Source organism: Pseudorasbora parva, chromosome 3 (genome assembly GCF_024679245.1).
Source record: "Pseudorasbora parva isolate DD20220531a chromosome 3, ASM2467924v1, whole genome shotgun sequence".
NCBI classification, from domain to species: Eukaryota; Metazoa; Chordata; class Actinopteri; order Cypriniformes; family Gobionidae; genus Pseudorasbora; species Pseudorasbora parva.
The window spans coordinates 36,571,833-36,592,876 of NC_090174.1; the positions used below are offsets into that span (position 1 = coordinate 36,571,833).

Here is a 21,044-nt window from a genome sequence, read left to right on the forward strand (position 1 = left end):
TGGGTGCCCATGCTGACACCTTTCGACTGCCGAATGCAACAGTGTAGCATGACGTGGTCACACTCAATTCTAATCAGAATATGAGTCTGAAACTGCTCCTGTGATTATGGGGCGCGTTTCAACCGAACCAGGAAAGACATCAATTGGATAGAGCTACAACCAATCAGAGCAACGAAGCAACGTCAACAGAGCTCAACTGCACTGTGTTGCCAAGTCCGCGTTTTTTTCCTGCGGATGTTTTTCTATGTCTGCGGGTTGAAGCGACTATTATGGGATATATAGACCCATGAGTGCGAATTTTAGTAGGCAACCTTGCCAAAATAACACACATTTTACCCCCAAACACCATTTTTGCCCCGGAGAACCCCCCCCCCCCCCCCCCCCCGAGAAGCTATTGTTTAGGGCTAGTAGTTGGCGGGTTTTGTTGTAAAAACTTGACAACCCTGTCACGCGCGCTGGTATCAGGCTGGAATAAACGATCTTTGCCGGTGTTGTAAAAAAATAAAAGAAAGTAATGATACACAGAGTACTTACCCAACATGATCATCATTTCTTAGAGAAATGACGGTGAATGCATACACAAGCAAGCTCTCCGTTTAGGATTCAAACAAATATAATCTAAGCCCCTTTGATGACGTGCATGATTACGTTACTGTTTATCATCTGTCCGTCATCGTCTAAAGCCCTCCCTGATGATTTCATTGGTCCGAACAGTTTCTGTCCGGAGATAATTACACCTCTATGGAGCAATGCCAGACCGAACTGCCCGACCTAAAAATGTTGTGGGCGGGGCTAAGTTTGGCTGGCATCCAGGCTACCAACAGTGGACACGTGAGCATCAGAACTGGACCACGGAGCAATGGAAGAAGGTGGCCTGGTCTGATGAATCACGTTTTCTTTTTCAACACGTGGATGGCCAGATGTTTGTACACTTATCTGGGGAACACATGGCACCATGACACACGGAGGCCAGTGGAGGCAGTGTTATGTTTTGAGCAATGATCTGATGGGAAACCACCTATCTAAGCAATGTTGTAGACCATGTACAGCCTTTCACAGAACCGCCACCTCCCGGCACGGATGAGGTCAACGAACGTCCCAATCCAGCCACCCACGGGCCCACCAGACAGTCCCCTAAATTTAGCAAACAATTATTTTGGGGGGGGGGCTATAGGTCAGAGGGTGGGGAACAGAGGGGTGGGAGATCAGCCAGGGCCAAGCCCCCCAAGACTCTAGACCCGCCATGGCCTCCCGAGACTCTAGACCTGCCATGGCCCCCCGAGACTCTAGACCCACCATGGCCCCCCGAGACTCTAGACCCGCCATGGCCTCCCGAGACTCCAGACTCGCCATGGCACCACCCTGAAGGCCCCAGCCAACCAGGTACCAGTCCCCAGGGCTTCAGGGTGCCTGCCCTGAGTTTTGGTAAAGTGTTAGATGTTTTTTGGGAATCCAGTTTGTAAATAAAGATCGTTTGTGTTTGGAAGTCTTGCACTCTTTGTCTTGGCATCTACACACCCATGTAACAGATAGTCTCAGATGTCCGTTTAAAGCCCAGAGAGCATCATGAAGAACAAGGAACACACCAGGCAGGTCCGAGATACTGTTGTGGAGAAGTTTAAAGCCGGACTTTTATCCAAAGTGACTTACATTGCATTCAAGGTACACATTTTACATTATTGTCAGTTCTTGCTTTCCCTGGGAATCAAACCCATGACCTTGGCGTTGCTAGTGGTTAAAATTGATGGGAAGATGGATGGAGTCAAATACAGGACCATTCTGGAAGAAAACCTGATGGAGTCTGCAAAAGACCTGAGACTGGGACAGAGATTTGTCTTCCAACAAGACAATGATCCTAAACATAAAGCAAAATCTACAATGGAATGGTTCAAAAATAAACATATCGAGGTGTTAGAATGGCCAAGTCAAAGTCCAGACCTGAATCCAATCGAGAATCTGTGGAAAGAACTGAAAACTGCTGTTCACAAACGCTCTCCATCCAAACTCACTGAGCTCGAGCTGTTCTGCAAGGTGGAATGGGAAAAAAATTCCAGTCTCTCGATGTGCAAAACTGATAGAGACATACCCCAAGCGACTACAGCTGTAATCGCAGCAAAAGGTGGCGCTACAAAGAATTAATTTAAGGGGGCCGAATAATTTAGCACGCCCAATTTTTCAGTTTTTGATTTGTTAAAAAAGTTTAAAATAGCCAATAAATTTCGTTCCACTTTATGATTGTGTCCCACTTGTTGTTGATTCTTCACAAAAAATTACAGACCAGTGCAATGTTTGCCATTAAGTGTAGCAAAAGCATTTTTGTGATATTTGAGTCTCGATGTGCTGCGGTGATACGCAAATTCCTTGTTGTATAGCTTGCACACAACCATGCTCTTAAAGACGCTTCCATCCTTTCGTTTTTTAAAACAAAATTTCCCATCCACGGGGCCAAGCAAAGCGGGCTCATCAGCTTCTTCATAAATGTTCACTATGGTTTGTTGTTGTCGTGACCAACGTGACTCCTATGCGTGACTTGTGAGCGCTAATTGGTGTTCCAGTATAATCGGTCCGTCGAATATATATATGTATATATATATATATATATATATATATATATATATATATATATATATATATATATATATATATATATAATGTTGTATACCTTACTATATTGGATGCTGGCCGGGCACTGTGCAATTTATTAGTTTATCATTATAATTTCTGATACTATTCTTTAGAAATAAAAATAGCTCTTGAAGATGATCTCCTGATTTTTAGAGGTTGTTGTGTTTGAATTAACATATTGATACAGATAATAACAGAGATAGCTGACTGGAGAACTAAATGTGTATGTAGTCATAAGGGCCTCCCTCTGGCTGTACTGAAATTTCGAATAATGCTGCATGATGACATATACACATCTGACCGTATGCATATTCTGCCCGTGACTTATTGGTCTTAAATTATTTGATTCTAACTGAGTCCAAACGCCTTCAAACCACACACGCATATGCTGAGCAGAGGGAGGGTTGGCTGCAGAGCAACTGCGGTGTGTAAAATTAGCATGTTGGGCTCAGTGGAACTTGTTGCCTGCAGCTCTATAATATAAAGCATTATGAGTGACTCATGCTTACTGTGTCCAATGTTGTGGGTGGGTCACTTTCATAAAGATGGAACATGGGATGGGACAAATTGAAGCAATGTTGAAGACATTTAGTGGTTTAGTGATGGATTGTCTGAAGGCTGTCAAAGACTTTGTGTGTAATTCTGGTGAAAAATGGCTTGCGAGGAAAAGAACAGTCCACTTATACACATTAAGTCAGCATGCATGTACATTTACAGTATGTGTGGGTATGTGTTAGAGGAAAATCCTTTATTCTGTTAAATATAACTTATATAATGTGACTTATATAAATAATATATACAGTGCCTTGCAAAAGTATTCGTCCCCCTTGAACTTTGCGACCTTTTTCCACATTTCAGGCTTCAAACATAAAGATATAAAACTGTAATTTTTTGTGAAGAATCAACAAGTGGGACACAATCATGAAGTGGAACAAAATGTATTGGATATTTCAAACTTTTTTACCAAAAAATAAAAATATGGGGTATGTCTTTATCAGTATTGCACATCGAGAGACTGACATTTTTGCCCATTCTTCCTTGCAGAACAGCTCGAGCTCAGTGAGTTTGGATGGAGAGCGTTTGTGAACAGCAGTTTTCAGTTTTTTCCACAGATTCTCGATTGGATTCAGGTCTGGACTTTGACTTGGCCATTCTTATGTTTATTTTTGAACCATTCCATTGTAGATTTTGCTTTATGTTTTGGATCATTGTCTTGTTGGAAGACAAATCTCTGTCCCAGTCTCAGGTCTTTTGCAGACTTCATCAGGTTTTCTTCCAGAATGGTCCTGTATTTGGCTCCATCCATCTTACCATCAATTTTAACCATCTTCCCTGTCCCTGCTGAAGAAAAGCAGGCCCAAATCATGATGCTGCCACCACCATGTTTGACAGTGGGGATGGTGTGTTCAGGGTGATGAGCTGTGTTGCTTTTACGCCACACATAACGTTTTGCATTGTTGCCAAAAAGTTCAATTTTGGTTTCATCTGACCAGAGCACCTTCTTCCACATGTTTGGTGTGTCTCCCAGGTGGCTTATGGCAAACTTTAAACGACACTTTTTATGGATATTTTTAAGAAATGGCTTTCTTCTTGCCACTCTTCCATAAAGGCCAGATTTGTGCAGTATAAGACTGATTGTTGTCCTCATCCAACATGATCATGGGCCTCTTGGCTGCATCTCTGATCAGTCTTCTCCTTGTATGAGCTGAAAGTTTAGAGGGACGGCCAGGTCTTGGTAGATTTGCAGTGGTCTGATACTCCTTCCATTTCAATATTATCGTTTGCACAGTGCTCCTTGGGATGTTTAAAGCTTGGGAAATCTTTGTGTACCCAATCCAGCTTAAAACTTCTCCACAACAGTATCTCAGGCCTGCCTGGGGTGTTCCTTGTTCTTCCTGATGCTCTCTGCGCTTTAAACGGACCTCTGAGACTATCACAGTGCAGGTGCATTTATACGGAGACTTGATTACACACAGGTGGATTCTATTTATCATCATTACTCATTTAGGTCAACATTGGATCATTCAGAGATCCTCACTGAACTTCTGGAAATATCCAATAAATTTCATTCCCCTTAATGATTGTGTCCCACTTGTTGTTGATTCTTCACCAAAAATTACAGTTTTATGTCTTTATGTTTGAAGCCTGAAATGTGGCAAAAGGTCGCAAAGTTCAAGGGGGCCGAATACTTTTGCAAGGCACTATATCTTAACTAAAACTTTTTATTATTTTCTCATTCTCCATCCACTACTTTTTTCTCTATTCCACAGATTCATTCATGTATATGTCTATGTGCAGATAGTGTTACTGTGCAAGTACTGTAGAAATTCCAAACTAATAATACATATAAATAGTTAATGTCTGCTACAAACAAAAAGTAGCTAACTACATTGAAGTCACCTAACAGTTTTGTTCTGGTTCTTGAATCAGATTAGCTGAGAGCCTTTTCCAGATTTCTTCAAGTATCAGCACTGGATCTGGATCACTCTGTTTGCGGTGAATGTCATGGTGGTCGAGCAAATCCACCATATATGTTTTTTAGATGAGAATGTAGTAATTTTTCCTTTGTAAACCACAAAGTAAACCACACCTTTGACTGAATTGCCTGTGTTTATTTCCTATTGTCTTTTATAATTTAAATATTATTGTTCAGTAAATATTATTTGATATAAATAATTTGGTATTTAGAAAAGGTCAGTTATAGCCTGACATGGTCATACTCAATTCTAGTCATAATATGAGTCTGTTTTCCATGTCCATGCGGTTGAAGTGAAGCGACCTCAATTATGTGATATATAGACCCAGGATTGCGAATTTTAGTAGGCAACCTTGCCAAAATAATACATTTTACCCTCCAAACGCCATTTTTTTCCGCAGAACCCCCTCCGAGAAGCTACTGTTTTGGGCTAGTAGTTGGCGGGTTTTGTTGTAAAAACATACCAACCCTGTCTGCACGCACGCTGGAAAAAATGATCTTTCCAGTGTTGTAAAAAAAGAATTTAAAGATACACAGAGTACTTACCAAAAGAATCATCATTTCAGAGAGAAATAGTGAAGGTGAATGCATATATGAATTAAGTTCTCCGTTTAGGATTTGAACAAATTCAACCTTTGAGCCTTTGATGACGTGGACGATTATGTTAGTGTTTATCACATGTCCATCATCGTTTGAAGCCTGCCCTGACAATTGTGGGTTCGGCTGGCATCCAGGCTAGGTCAGTTAGTGATTGTGATATAGACTTCAGTGAGTTACATTATTACACTTTTATGAGTGAGTAAGTGGCAAATTAAAGGGGACTGGTTATAAACAAGGTTTATAACTGCCACCACCATGGTATACTGGTTATAAACATGGTTATATATACATGGAACTGGTTATAAATTCAAGAACCAGAACAAAACTGTTAGGTGACTCCAATGTAGTTAGCTACTTTTTGTTTGTAGCAGACATTAACTATTTGTATGTATTTGTGGCAAGGAACCATGCAAAATAAGGCTTTATTGTTTTGTTATTCTGCTCTTGTCACGGGTAGCGTGTGCAAACAGCACAATGACGAAAGAGATTCAAAACAATTTTTGAAACATATTTTAATGAATTTTACAACACATTTAACAAACAAACATAATAAAATACACTTAAGTACTAAACATACCTTAAAATAACAGCGTTTTAATGACAACACTCAGGAGAATAGGGCGATATCCAAACTATATACAAACAAGAACGAACCAAGTATGCAGAACACAGGTTGTAAACAGGGAGTTCCACTCCACTTTTAGACACACACTTGTGAACTTCCCTAAGAACTTTCCTTCGGGGGAATCCTCGCAGCCATTTTGAAGTGCATTCCACTTCATGAAGTTTGTATGGCCAGATCCTTGCTCCCTCAATTTTGACCTTCATATATGTACACTTAAGGCAGCTTCATATACCGCACTGCAAATCGATTGTGCATATCGCTGCATACACTGCATATTGCATTTTAATTTACCCAACCAAAAACGACTGTATTAAATTAATTGTTTTTAAACATTTAAAACAACCCAAACACACATATACTCATATAGAATGCTGCATTAAGCAATTTTATAAGAGGAAAAATTAATAATAAATCAACTCCATAGGATGATAGCGGTGTCTAAGTGATCAAGGGCTTAGGTCGTTTCCAGTTCAGTCCATTGCAAAGTTCTGCCAGTAGTGGACATTCATGCAGCGTAAGCAATGATCTACATCCGAGTAAACGAGACGGAGGGAAGTTAGCGAGCGAAGGGCATAATGAAAACTAACTGGAATGCATCCAGGGACTAACAAGTTAACTATTGAGATGAAAGGTGAACTAAATGACTTATCAGCCTAATCACTGGGAAATTGAGTAAACAGGAACCCAATGAAACAACTCTGACACCCCTGTAATCATAATTTGTGCAAAAAAGAATAAAAGTTGCACTGCCTCCAGTATTTTCACTGAAAACTGCAGTGAATTGTATGTGCTGTATGTACATTTTTCGAGTTTTGCAAACAGTTTAGGTAGAGACTTGTTTGTGCAATGGTCATGTTGATATTCCACCTCGGGATGTCAAACCGGGTTTATCCTTTTTTATTCTACGCTTTATACAATTAAACTGTTTAAGTAGCAAAAAGGTTGGCACAAAACTTGCAGTGATTAATTTCCTGCCACTTTTTAAAAAAAACACCCAGAGAAGATATTAGTAGGCTTTTGTTTGATGGTATATAGAACCTGTTCTGTATTTCACAATTCACCAAAAGCTCAGTTCCACTGTGTAGACTGATTTAGATTATGGAAATGTTTCCTTTTGTTTTCCTCTCAGATTCAGATGCTTTGCTTTCTCCATTTGTGTCTCTCTCCATATTCTTTCTATCTCGTCTCTTGCTCTTTTGTGTGACAAAACACATACAGAAGCTCTCTAAAAAGATCAATGTTACAATAGCATTGATTTTCTTGCTCTCTTTCTTGCACTTTCTTGCTTATTTGATTGTGTGTGTGTGTGTGTGTGTGTGTGTGTGTGTGTGTGTGTGTGTGTGTGTGTGTGTGTGTGTGTGTGTGTGTGTGTCTGTGTGTGTGTGTGTGTGTGTGTGTGTGTGTGTGTGTGTGTGTGTGTGTGTGTGTCTGTGTGTCTGTGTGTCTGTGTGTGTGTGTGTGTGTGTGTGTGTGTGTGTGTGTGTGTGTGTGCGGGCGGCCTGGTAATCCCTATGTTAATCCCCACAAAGATGGCAATATCCGAAATCCTTGTCCTTGTAGGAGTTTTTTTGAGAAAGTAAAAATGCAGAATGTTTCCTGTGATGGGTAGGTTTAGGGGCAGGGGCAGTGTAGGGGGATAGGATGTACAGTTTGTACAGTATGAAATCCATTACGCCTATGGAAAGTCCCCATAAAACATGGAAACATGACATGTGCGTGCGTGTGTGCGTGCGTGCGTGCGTGCGTGCGTGCGTGTGTGTGTGTGTGTGTGTGTGTGTGTGTGTGTGTGTGTGTGTGTGCCCTTGTTTATATTACACTGTGGGGACCAAATGTACCCATAAGGATAGTAAAACATCTCAGGTTGTGTATATAACCCTTGTTCCCTGAGAGGGAACGAGCACTGCGTCGGAACGACAAATTTGGGGGATGCTCCCTAAGCATCAGCGCATCTGAAGTATGAATGAAACTATTCCAATCCTGATTGGTGCTGCATCATGACATAGATGTGACGGCATACCCAGAAGCTATAAAGAGGGGAGATTGTCGCAAAGAAGCAAGCACTCTCAGGTGATATGCGGTGTGGCGACGAGACGCAGTGCTCGTTCCCTCTCAGGGAACAAGGGTTATATACATAACCCGCGAAATTCCCTATATCGAGGGAACTTCGCACTGCATCGGAACAATGAATTTGGGGAACGAGTACCCACTGGGCCACACCAAGGGTACACCTGCCCTATTGTGAAGCTGGAAACCAGGCACAATTAGGACTGAAGCACCCTAGCGCCGGGAGTCGCAGGGAGGTGTAAGCTGTAGAATCTTATGAATGTGTGCTGAGTGCCTCAACCAGCCACTTTACAGATGTCCTGCATAGGGACTCCAGAGAGAAGGGCCACTGAGGAGTTTCCTCCACTGAGCTGACCTTTCCAAATATATCCTCAGGGCCCTGACCAGGCACAAGAGAAAAAGTCTCCCTTCTTTCGCCGTCACATGGGGCGGGGGATGAAATGCCTGAAGAACCAGGGACCTAACCACATTAGAGGGCACCTTAGACACATAGCTTGGCCTAGGGTGTAAGATGGCGAAGCTAACTCCTCCGGGGGCAAACCCTAAGCAAGTTGCCATGACTGCCAAGGCCTGGAGATCCCCCACTCTCCACAGAGAGGTGATTGCGAAGAGAAATGCCACTTTTAGGGTCAGGTTCTTAGGTTCAACTGATTGCAGTGGCTTGAAGGGGGGCTCAGCCAGATCCCATGTAGGAACTCTGGTACGGGCTACAGGCCTCATCCTCCGAGCCCCACGGAGGAAACGTACAACCAATTGGTGCCTACCCAAAGGCCCATCACTCATCGGAGCGTGGAAAGCTCCAATACCAGCCCGCACACCTTGAGTGTGGATGGGGTGAGCCCTGCAGAGAAACGGTTTTGGAGGAACTCCAGCACTGAAGCCACTGGGCAGTTAACTGGTTCTATCTCATGCTCTCTACACCAAGTAGCGAAAACATTCCACTTGAGGATGTACAATCTCCTTGGACCTGCCACGGGGGACCCACCAGCAGAGCTATGATATCTGAGAACCATACTTGAGTTGGCCAACGAGGAGCCACCAGAAGAAGACTGACTCCTTGTTGCCGGACTCTCTCCAGGATCCCTGGGAGCAGAGCGATCGGGGGGAACGCATACAGACGCAGCCTCTGCCACATCTGTACCATGGCATCCAACCCCAGCGAGAACCACAGTGGACAGTGGGACATCTTTCGAGACGTGAACAGGTCCACTTCCACTGGGCTGAACCTCTTGCATATCAACTCCACTACCTAGGGTGGAGCCGCAACTCCCCAGGCCTCAGCCCCTGCCTCAACAGGTCGTCTGCCCCCTGATTCTGTATCCCCGGGATATACATTGCCCTGTGGGATAACAATCTCTCTTGCAACCACATGAGAATTTGATGCGGCAGTCTGCATGGAGGTTTGCGATCTCAACCACTGAAAATGAGCCAGAACGGCATCTCGATGTTGAACTGCCATCTCGTATGACTGTGCCAGTATTAGCCAGTCGTCAATATACAGTCCCTGACAAAAGTCTCGTCGCTTATCTATTTTCTAGAAATACCTGATATTAACCTGACTTCTAATTAATTAATTGGTGTTAGAAATAGCTCATATGAAAAGCTAAAACCCTCCCAAATTATGTTTAATGCACTGAAATAAATAATTTTCACAGAAAAAAATATTTATCATTTAATCAAGACAGAAAGGTCAAATTTTGGCTAGACAAAAGTTTTGTCGCCTATACAGAAATGAACAAATTTACTGCAAATACAAAAATATGTCAGCAAATTAAGTTGTGGTCCTGTGAGATTCAAATTTAATATCTTGTATGACTTCCATGAGCTTGAAGGACTGCATCCATGCGGTTTGGCAAGGATTCATACAATTTATTGATGAAGTCATCAGGAATAGCTAAGGAAGCAGTCTTGCATGCCTCCCAGAGTTCATCAATATTCTTTGGTTTCGTCTTCCATGCGTCTTCTTTCATCCCACCCCACATATGCTCAATGATGTTTATGTCTTGTGACTGGGCTGGCCAATCCTGGAGCATCTTGATCTTCTTTGCTTTGAGGAACTTTGATGTGGAGATGGAAGTATGCGATGGAGCACCGTCCTGCTGCAGAATTTGGCCTCTTTTATGGTTGGGAATATAAGAGGTAGCTAAGATTTCTTGGTATTTTAGACTATTGATGTTGCCTTCCACCCTGCAGATCTCTCGCACACCCCCATACTGGATGTAACCCCAGACCATGAATTTTCCGCCACCAAACTTCACTGTTTTCTGGGTGAATCTCGGATCCATTCTGGCTCCAGTAGGTCTCCTGCAATATTTGCGGTGACTGTGGTGTAATTCAACAGAAGATTCATCTGAAAAATCCACCTTCTGCCACTTTTCCAGCATCCATCCTTTTAGCAGGCTGTGGGCCTTGGCAAATGCCACACGGTTTTTCAATTGTCTTTTGTTTAGTGCTGGCTTCTGGGCACTGATTCGACCATGGAGGCCATTTCGAGACAGAATCCGACAAACTGTTCTGGTTGACACAGGGACTTCAGGTGACCAGGTCTCGTCGAGCTCTGCTGCAGTGGAAAATGGGCTGGCCTTGGATTTTCGAGCCAACAAATGGTCCTCTCGAGCAGTTGTCTTGCGGGGTCTGCCTGACCTGGGCTTGTCAAAAATGTCTCCTGTCTCTTCAAATCTTTTTTTTATCCTGTGTACTTGACGCTGAGACACATTGAAGGTGTCTGCCACATCAGCAGTGGATCTGGTCTTCAGCCTCTTGATAATCAAAACTTTAGTCTCTGGGTGAATCTTAGGCATGTTTGCAGAGGTCTAGTTGCAGTTGATGTGAAGGTCTAGTGTACTGGGGTTCTTTTTATACACAATTGAGACCTAATTGATCCATTATTAGTCACAGGTGAAGCTCATATGACAAGTTGACAACACTTATGTCTTTGCAAAAATTGACTCAATGGGCTTTACCAAGCTGTGAATATTAGAATACTTTTTGAAAGTTTAGTTTTTCACTGAAACATTATCACAAAAGCTGGTGGGATTAAAATGAGCCATTTCTTGTAAAAAAATCTTGATTAGAAATATATTTCAGCGGCACTTTAGGTCAATTTGTACACAAGCGACAAGACTTTTGTCAGGGACTGTAATTCAACACACGAATGCCCTGAAGTCTCAATGGAGCCAGAGCTGCATCCGTGCACTTGGTGAACGTGCGAGGGGAAAGAGCTTGGCCAAACGGAAGAACCCAATATTGGTATGCTTCGCCCCTGAAAGCGAACCTCAGAAACTTCCTGTGGCATGGAAGGATGGAGATATGAAAATAGGTGTCTTTTAAATCTCTCGTGACGAACCAGTCCTTGGGCTGGTTCTGGCTCACGATAGTGGGAATGGTCAACATCTTGAACCTGAATCTCCTCAGAGACTGATTCAGATACCTCCGATCTAAAATCCGCAGAAGCCCTCCATCCTCTTTTGGAACTATAAAGTACCAGCTATAGAACCCCGCCTCCCTCTCCGATGGCGGAACCAATTCTATGGCTTCCTTTGCCATCAAGGATTTTACTTCTTGTTCCATTACCCGAACCTGCTCTGGTACCACTGCAGTCCATGTACCGAACTACAGTCTGTACCCTATTTCTACAGTACGCAGGACCCAAGTCAATATATTCGGAAGGCATTTCCATGCGCAGAGATAATCTACGAAGGGAATCAGCCTCTCGAGGCTGGTCTCGGGTGTTAACTGAGCCTTGTTTCCCACCCCCTGAAGCGGATGCCCGGCAAGATCTCGCAGATCTTTTTCGAGGCGACTGAAGCAGCACCTGTCCATAGGAAAACGATGTGGCCTGAAGCGTCTATGACGTTGGGATTACCACATCGCTTTCCTATCAAGAGCGCTGTGCGAGAGGCAACCTCGAGAGGCTGCTCTTAGAAATCCTGCCACGGCTAGGATTTCTTCCCAGCAGACTTCTTTGCCAGAAGGACGTTCCTTAGATCGCCCTTACATCACCTTTGTTGCCAGGCTCCCAGAGAAGGGGCTCTAGAGGCGATGCTCTCTTTCTGCACTTGACTGTGCGAGGAGCTGGCTGACAGCTGAGGCTGCCGACTAGTGGCAGCCTTCCCAGATTTTGGCCGATGAGGTAGAAACTGTCGAAAGGCCACGGAATGCTTCTTCCTCTCCTGGAACCTGTCGACGACCGAATTAACGGCATCGCCGAACAGATTGGGGAGTCTAGGAGAAAAGTCTTATCTTTCTCCTTCATCCCCGAAAAATTCAGCCAAAGATGTCTCTCCACTGTCACCATTGATGCCATGGAGCAGCCGATGGCATGGGCCGTCTCCTTGGTGATGCGGAGAGACAAATCACAGCCTTCCGAAGCTCGAGGATGCCCTCTGGAGAGGGACCCTCGCCTTCGTCGAGCTCTTTAAGGAGGTCGGCCTGGTAGGCCTGCAAGATCGATAATGTGTGCAGGGAACTACCAGCCCGACCCGCCGCCATATATGCCCTGCCCACCAAAACAGATGTATCCTGGAAGGGTTTGGTAGGCAGTACAGGGGCTATGAGGGACGATGCCGATTCGAGTGACAGCTAGCCCGTGAGAGCATCTTCCACCATCGTCCCATAGCCAGCCTCATGCGCCCCAGGACATTAAAATAATCCAGAACAGGGAGGTTGAAATTTGCGCTGAATAAGGCTTATTCCAAGACCTACACAAATCGATGTGTAGGTCAGGGAAATATGGCAAGCCACGGTGAGGTGTCTGAGCCCGGCGCAAGAGAAACCGATCATCCAGTCTACTTGTCTCTCTTGTGGCCAATCGATGTTTAATATAGCCACAGCACGGGTCAGCACATCTATAAGCTCCTCTTGGGCGGCTGGATGAGGTGCCTCGATACTGAGCTTCTCTGGTTCCTCGGACTGTAGGACTGTAGGACTGTTTAACCAATGAACTTTATATAAACATACTTTTTTTTCTTCATTTTGGACTTGATTTATCTTGACTAGGATGCCATCTGAGTGCTTATTAATTGATTAGTGTGAGAGCAAGAGTCTATCTAGAATGATCTGTCTGGACCTTTGGCATTCTCAAACCAAGGCCATCTGCCACACACACACACACACACACACACACACACACACACACACACACAACGACAATCTCACCCTTACAGCTAGTCTCTCTCTAGCTGCAGTGCAGCTGCAGTCTGTTTTTAGTAGTTTGGTCTGCCAGATACAAAGAGGATGGAAGAGAAAGAGAGGGAGACAGACCAACAGGTGGAGAAGAAAGGTGAGAGAAATGTGAGTAGGAAAACAAGGTGACTGAAGAAAAGGAAATGGGAGAGGTTCTGTGTTCTGTTGCCTAGCAACCAACATTGTTCCATCTGGGGGGATGTTGCAATTTTACTGCAAAGACCAGATTACATCGTGTCAGGTGCAAGTGACACATACACATAATATCTGAGCAGACAGAATTTCACTGAAACTATTTCTCTTACAGATAGAAATGAACAGCTGTGTGTGTGTGTGTGTGTGTGTGTGTGTGTGTGTGTGTGTGTGTGTGTGTGTGTGTGTGTGTGTGTGTGTGTGTGTGTGTGTGTGTGTGTGTGTGTGTGTGTGTGTGTGTGTGTGTGTGTGTGTGTGTGTGTGTTTCCTGGTAGACCCTATGTTATGGAGACAAAATATCCCCACAAAGATCTTAAATTCTTGTCCTTGTGGGGAAATAGTTTGCTCACACTAAGTGCTGATCACACTAAGTGGTGTTTTTTGAAAATGTAAAAATGCAGAAAGTTTTGTGTGATGGTAGTATAGTTTGTACAATATTAATGTCAATGGAAAGTCCCCATAAAACCTGAAAACACAACATGTGTACACAGAGACACACAGATGAAGTGATCAATGCTGCACACAGATGGATCAGACACAGGGATCTAATTAGTCTGATTGTGTGTGCAGCGCCTTGAACATGAAGGGTTTTTATGTAAAGTGTTCTGTATGTGTATTGAGTGTATGTCACAGCAGATATGCTGCCTTTTCACTTTCTCTCTTCAGGTTTTTCTCTCTTGAGGTTTTTATTGTAACCTCAAGTCGGAGATTATAATAAAATATATTATTCACAATCTATTTTAAATCTGGAAATAACACTTTAGGATTTAAAAAAAAATAAAATGAAACAATATCTATTGCATAACATTTGCATTTAGATAATAGATACAATCATCAATGTCAAAGTTTGAGATGGCGCGAAGGGGGAAACTAGTGGATTATTCCAGCATGAATCAATGGATTAAGCGGTTAAAGGGATAGTTCACGCAAAAATTCTAATTTTATGTTTATCTGCTGACCCCCAGGGCATCCAAGATGTAGGTGTGTTTGTTTCTTCAGTATAACACAAATGAAGATGTTTATCTCCAACTGTTGCTCATATAATGCATATCAATGGGGTGTTTTTCTATGAGAGTAAAAAAAGCACATAGACATACGAATCCATATTAAACCCTGTGGCTTGCAGCGACACAGTGATGTCTTAAGACACGAAACGAATGATTTCTGAGAGAAACTGGACAGTATCTGGATCACAGCACAGTTCAGCGTGTACACACAAAATACCAGCAGTTCAATAGGGAATGCGCATATCTTAAAGGGGCCACACTAAATTCTCGTGGAATATGAACCTCCTCCAGTGTAGTGTGGTACTGGTGCGCTCCCAGGTCCGCATGACAGCTTTCACATTACCAATTTTTCATATGAACTGTGCCCTGTTCTGAATAAACTGCCACTGTAAAAACTCCCTTTTATTTATATTCTTAAAATGAGAGAAATCAATGCTTGTTCTGAATTTTTAAGCTTAGATTTAAGAGACATGAACAAGCTCTTTGAAAAACACCTGACCTTTGATACATTTCTAGTCTTTCACTAATAATAAAAGTACATTTGCATAAAGCATGCATATTTATTTAATACCCATGTTGATTCGAGTATTAAAAACTTGAAACATATTCATTTAAGGTACATTTAGAACTGATAAAAATGTGCGATTAAATTGTGATTAATCGCAAGTTAACTCATGACAATGTGCGATTAATCGTGATTAAATAATTTAATCGATTGACAGCCCTAGTGGAAAGTTTTAAACCATGCGTGTTACAACTAACCCCACATTAGGTTCTGTAGCAGACAAATGTGGCTAACATTTATCAAAATTTGAGACATCTAGCACAAACAACCACTGAGTTACTGATGCTCAAACAAAAAGTATTATAACCATCCCCGGTCTCCCCTATAATATTTTATGAAAACAATAAATTGCATTTTACTAGTTTTGGACCCTAATGTATAGCTCTTCCACGTGATGCAGGTGGTCTCATGTTCATGACGTATCTGTGTTTCTCCTCAGCTTATCTCCAGTGATGCAGACGGGGCCATACAGAGAGCTGGGAGATTCAGAGTGGAGAACGGTTCAATAGATGAGGTAAGACCTCATTAAATATTGTGCAGACTGAAATGTGTGCGTGTGTGTGTGTGTGCGCACTGTTTGTGCTGGATTGTAATAGACCACCAGCCAAGCATTACAAAACTATTATTAAAATTGCCAGGATAGAAGTTAAACAGCCTTACAATTGTTGAAGTTCACATGACCATGGAGAGATTCAATTAGGTTTTGAACTCATGCACACTGATGGCTGCAGGTTCAAGTCAGTGCAGTACTGCAGGCACGGGGGCGATACAATGTATTTAAATACATGCGTAATGAGTAAAGGTGGACAGGAAGAGGAAAACAGATTAGAAGAAGTGGGAGGAAGGATGAGGAAAATTGAGAGAGAACAAATGTATTCATCTTCTGCCAGTGAGTAACAGACCAAAACTGCCAGCTTTTGTGTTTTTTGAGTGTGTCTGTAGTTGTTTCAGTGAAACACAGATGCATCAGCAAAAACAACAATCAAAGCAAAGCGATTCAATCAATCCCCAATGTTCTCGCTCTCATTTCCCCCTCCCTCTCTCTATCTCTTCCTCTCTCTCTCTCTCTCCCTCCATCCACTTGTCCTTTTCATTTCAAGCACCAGACTGTAGCTATGACAACCTCCAATGCTTTATCCTACAAACACAGACCTCTGATTGGTTGTTAATGATTTAGGGTGGACTGTCACCATAGTGATCAGGGTTCCTGACTCTCAGAGTATATAGAGTAGAGATTTTGTTTATGTTGAGTTTTTTGCTATTTGCTATAACCAGATATATTTTTATGATATATTCTATATTGTTCATGCAAATTTTATCTCAAGGATAATGTTATCTAGCTAAGATGGAGGATTTGTCAAATGTGCAAGAATGGCTTGTGATAGTCTTGAATGTGCCAGTAAAAAAAAACTACAATTAATGTTGAAGACTACAAACCAATCAGAAATGTTTTCACATGCATATTTGTCCGGCCGAAATTTGGTTGTAAACTGTCTTTTTGTAAAATATATGCTTGTGAATAAACAAAAATGTTAAAAACAAAAAAAAAAAATATCAAAATATATAAATATTATTTCTAGCTAAAAAAAATCATTGCTATAAAATATATTGCATTTTTTGTTGGGGCCAGTAAAAATGTTGCAGGGCATGTAAAAAAAATGTTTACTGTTGAGTCCTGCACTTAGTTAAATTCTTGGTGGGACATTTCTGCAGACCTCAGACTACACGCCTGGAACATGGAGGAGAACTGATGTCCATTTGGAGAATCCAGAGTACCACACCAGATGGTACTTCAAGTACTTTCTGGGAAAAGGTGGGATTTCACTTCCAAGTATAGAGGATGCACACATACACACACAGATTTATATGCATACTGTACATGCACACACATACAGGACACGTTGACATTATACTCAACAAATCATAATGGAGAGCATGTGGCATTATTTTGAAAAATCCTATTCTATAAAAATTTTGCTAACATGTTTTTATGAGTTTGTGAGAAAGAAAAGTTGATTTACACGGATAGAACTTAAAGGGGGGGTGAAACACTCAGTTTCAGTCAATCTCATGTCAATCTTGAGTACCTATAGAGTAGTATTGCATCCTTCATATCTCCGAAAAGTCTTTAGTTTTATCATATTTATAAAAGAAATATGGGCTGTACCGAGTCTTTCCGGAAAAAAACGAGCGCCTGGAGGCGTATCGTGTGGGCGGAGCAAAGCGGTGACGTCCTCAAGCGTGGAGAAACCCATCTATCTCAGCTAATACAGATAATGATCCACAATCAAATCTGAGGCTGAAATAAATTGAACAGGAGAAACGGCAACATCAGGATGTCCGTCTCTGTGGTATGTACTGTATTTAGGGGCCTTTGTGTGCAGTTTATGAGGACATGATTCGGTTTATGGACTATTGTATGTGACTAGACCTTAGAGGTAGCAAGCAAACGGTTTTGCACGTCAGACTAGTGTAACGTTATACAGAACAACAATGGAGTAACCGTTAGCGCATTTGAATGACGAAGCACGCGATCGTATCGTTTACTGATGTTTACTCATGCGACGGTAGCCAATAGCAGAGACATTTGAAGTTGATTTACTCACCGGCATCTTCCAAAGCAGGACCGCTCTGTCAAAAACACACTTCTTTGGTATGATTTGGTGAAGTCCTGTGACAGCAGTGACCGTGGAAATCCACTTTGCGACGCGACTGAAGCGATGCCTTGAAGCTTCCCGTCATTTCTGCGTTCAAATCGGTTCAAATGCAGCGCTGCCTTCCCGGAATGCTGTGCTGAAGCGTTGAAGTCGCTCGACGTCACCCATAGGAATAAAGTGGAGCGCAGCGCATCATAAGTGTTCACGGACGAGTGGATCTGCAGCTGAGAGACTGTTTACAGCGTGCATTTCCTCTCTCTCCCTCTAGTCACGCGCGCGCGCACCCTTCCGGGAGAAGAGCCCGTTCAGCCCATACAAGGACCTTCCGCTCTATTTAACGTCAAGTAGACCCATACTCGAAAAAAACTCGCCGAAACTTGTGAGAAACCGGAAGGAGTATTTTTAACACAGAAATACTCCATCAAACGTCCAACATTAGTTTTTGAAACTTTGTCTATGTTTAGGATGGGAATCCAAGTCTTTAAAGGTGTAAAAAGCTCAGTATGCATGAAACAGCATTTCACCCCCCCTTTAATGAGATTGATTTTTTTTTTTTTTTTTGGTTATTTACACTGTTTTATCATTGCTTTTTTTGTTAGGTTAAGTAACTTGCCATTTTTGTGACACCTGGAATTCATTTTCTACTCAGAATGACAAAAACGACCCATTGAGGCCTAGTCCACACGTACACGGGTATTTTTATTACCGGAGTTTTTCCTCCTCCGTTTTAAAAAACAATTGCGTCCACACAAGCACGGTTTTAAAAAAAAATCTGTCCACATGAGAACGCAAAACTACGCTATGATTGGCTGCCTGATTTCCACATGGGTCCCATTCACTGCACCGATGCACATTGCACTGACTGAGGGATGCCATGGGCTCAAGTGAAACCCTTCTACAAGTTCCTTTACTTTGGACTCAGTGACAGGTACTGTATACAGGTGCAGGGCCGAAGTGGACTGTAATAGCTTCACACACTTGCTTTACTATTTTGTATTATTGCATTCTGGCGCCTTTGTTCTGCAATACAATGAAATAACTGAACATGTATCTGTAGGATATACATGTGATAAGCGCTGTTAGTGGAGTCCACCGCATAGACTCGACTCACATAAATCAAAAGGAGATGTGGAAAATCTGACGTCAAACAAAGGAGAGAACGGCGCGCACTTCAATTTAAAAAACCGAAATCTCCGGTTTCACCATCTACACGACAACGCTGTAACCGGAGTTTCTAAAAATCTTCACCCTGGCCGGAGTTTTCAAAAAAGTCCGGTTTTATTAACCGGATACAGCGTTTGCGTGTGGACGAACAGCCAAACCGCGAAGAAAACGCTGCGGTTTTGAAAATACCCGTGTTCGTGTGGACAGGGCCTGAGTGTTACCATCATTGTGTTGTGTAACAAATATTGAGGTATCTGTGTTCAGTCTGTGCCACGTTACTTCATTATATGGTGTCTACACTATATCTATTGTTTTATTTCCCTATACCTTTAAAAATATTGTTTAAATCAGCTTTATATTGTGTAACAACAACGACTTATGAGTTTAATGTCTCAGGGAATAATTAACTCAAAAGAGATTTAATATTCAATATTCATGAATTTATGAATATAATTTGCCAGTTGTTCATTACGTATTAAAATTTTCCGATAGGGAAAATTGTTTAATTAAATACAAGTAACCCTTTATGAAATTGCTTGAAATTATCCTACTAAGTTTGTCCTGCAAATTAGTTATAGACTTTTCAAATCAATTCTCAATAATGGATTACTGCTTTACGAGCGCATGAGAAACATTAACTTTACTGATCAGGATAAGTTCAATATTTCAAATGGTCATACAGTTTACTTTACTAACATAGTAGCATAAGCAGTTAGGTAACGTTTAGATCGCAAGTTTCATTGACTTTGTGTATGTGGCAGAATAACAGATTCAACTCATTAAATGTCTTTTGAAGGTTTAATAAACACAGACTAAAAATAACACTACAATTCACACAGAAAGTACATACTAAATATGCATCAAGAGAGTAGAAGTATAGATATTAACGAAAGAATACACTGCATGAAAAGTGGGATTTTCGTCAGTAAGCGGCACTGTAGATTGTCGTGGAAGATCAGGTTTACGACTGTACACGGCAGTTTGCAGGCGACACCGAAAACTGCCGTGAATTGTCAGAAATTGACGTGGGCCTTGCTTGGCAGTTGTCCCCCCTAAGACCCCCCTTCCCTTAACTCCAGGGGAGGCTTTAACATGTAAATGACCATGCTGTGAGCTATACAAATGCAAATCAGGGTAGCAGGAGTTTTAACCCATGTGACATTTAAAAGGTATTAACTTCCTTCTAAGAAAATCTCTTAGATAGATCAGGCTCAGTATAGCCTAATTGTAAAATCTTAAACTTAAGCTTGAATTTATATATTTGATGAAAGTATTCTAGATTATTTATTGTGTGTCATTTGCAATCAGTCCCTGTGAATTCAGTGCGACTCGCAATTTTGACCAATCACCGCAACTTTTACCAATCATTGCGGTCTCCTGCTAATAAGTGGCGTCATACATCAGCAAACTTTATATATCATATATCATTGCCTGTCAAAATTAACGTGTTAACGCAAATTAATTTTAACGGCACTACATATATATATATATGTGTGTGTATATATATATATATATATATATATATATATATATATATATATATATATATATATATATATATATATATGTGTGTGTGTGTGTGTGTGTGTGTGTGTGTGTGTGTGTGTGTGTGTATATATATATATATATATATATATATATATATATATATATATATATATATATATATATACATATATATATATATATATATATATATATATATATATATATATATACATATATATATATATATATATATATATATATATATATATATATATATATATATATATATATATATATATATATACACATATATACATACAGGGGTTGACATTAACTTGCTCACCGGCCACCGTGGCTAGTGGTTTTCCAAAGTTACTAGTCACTCAGCATTTTCACT

The 21,044-nt window shown here is 41.6% G+C and overlaps 1 protein-coding gene across 4 annotated transcripts in view; it reads left to right on the top strand.

Annotated features, from left to right (window-relative positions):
- The window catches only part of garnl3 (GTPase activating Rap/RanGAP domain like 3), a 95,882-nt gene that overhangs the window by 33,682 nt on the left and 41,156 nt on the right, over positions 1-21,044 (top strand). For all 4 annotated transcript variants that reach the window (XM_067438667.1, XM_067438665.1, XM_067438668.1 and 1 more), the window contains exons 3-4: positions 15,778-15,852; positions 17,052-17,151. In XM_067438667.1, the coding sequence (XP_067294768.1) occupies positions 15,778-15,852; positions 17,052-17,151 (175 nt within the window). The remainder of the gene's footprint in view (positions 1-15,777; positions 15,853-17,051; positions 17,152-21,044) is intronic.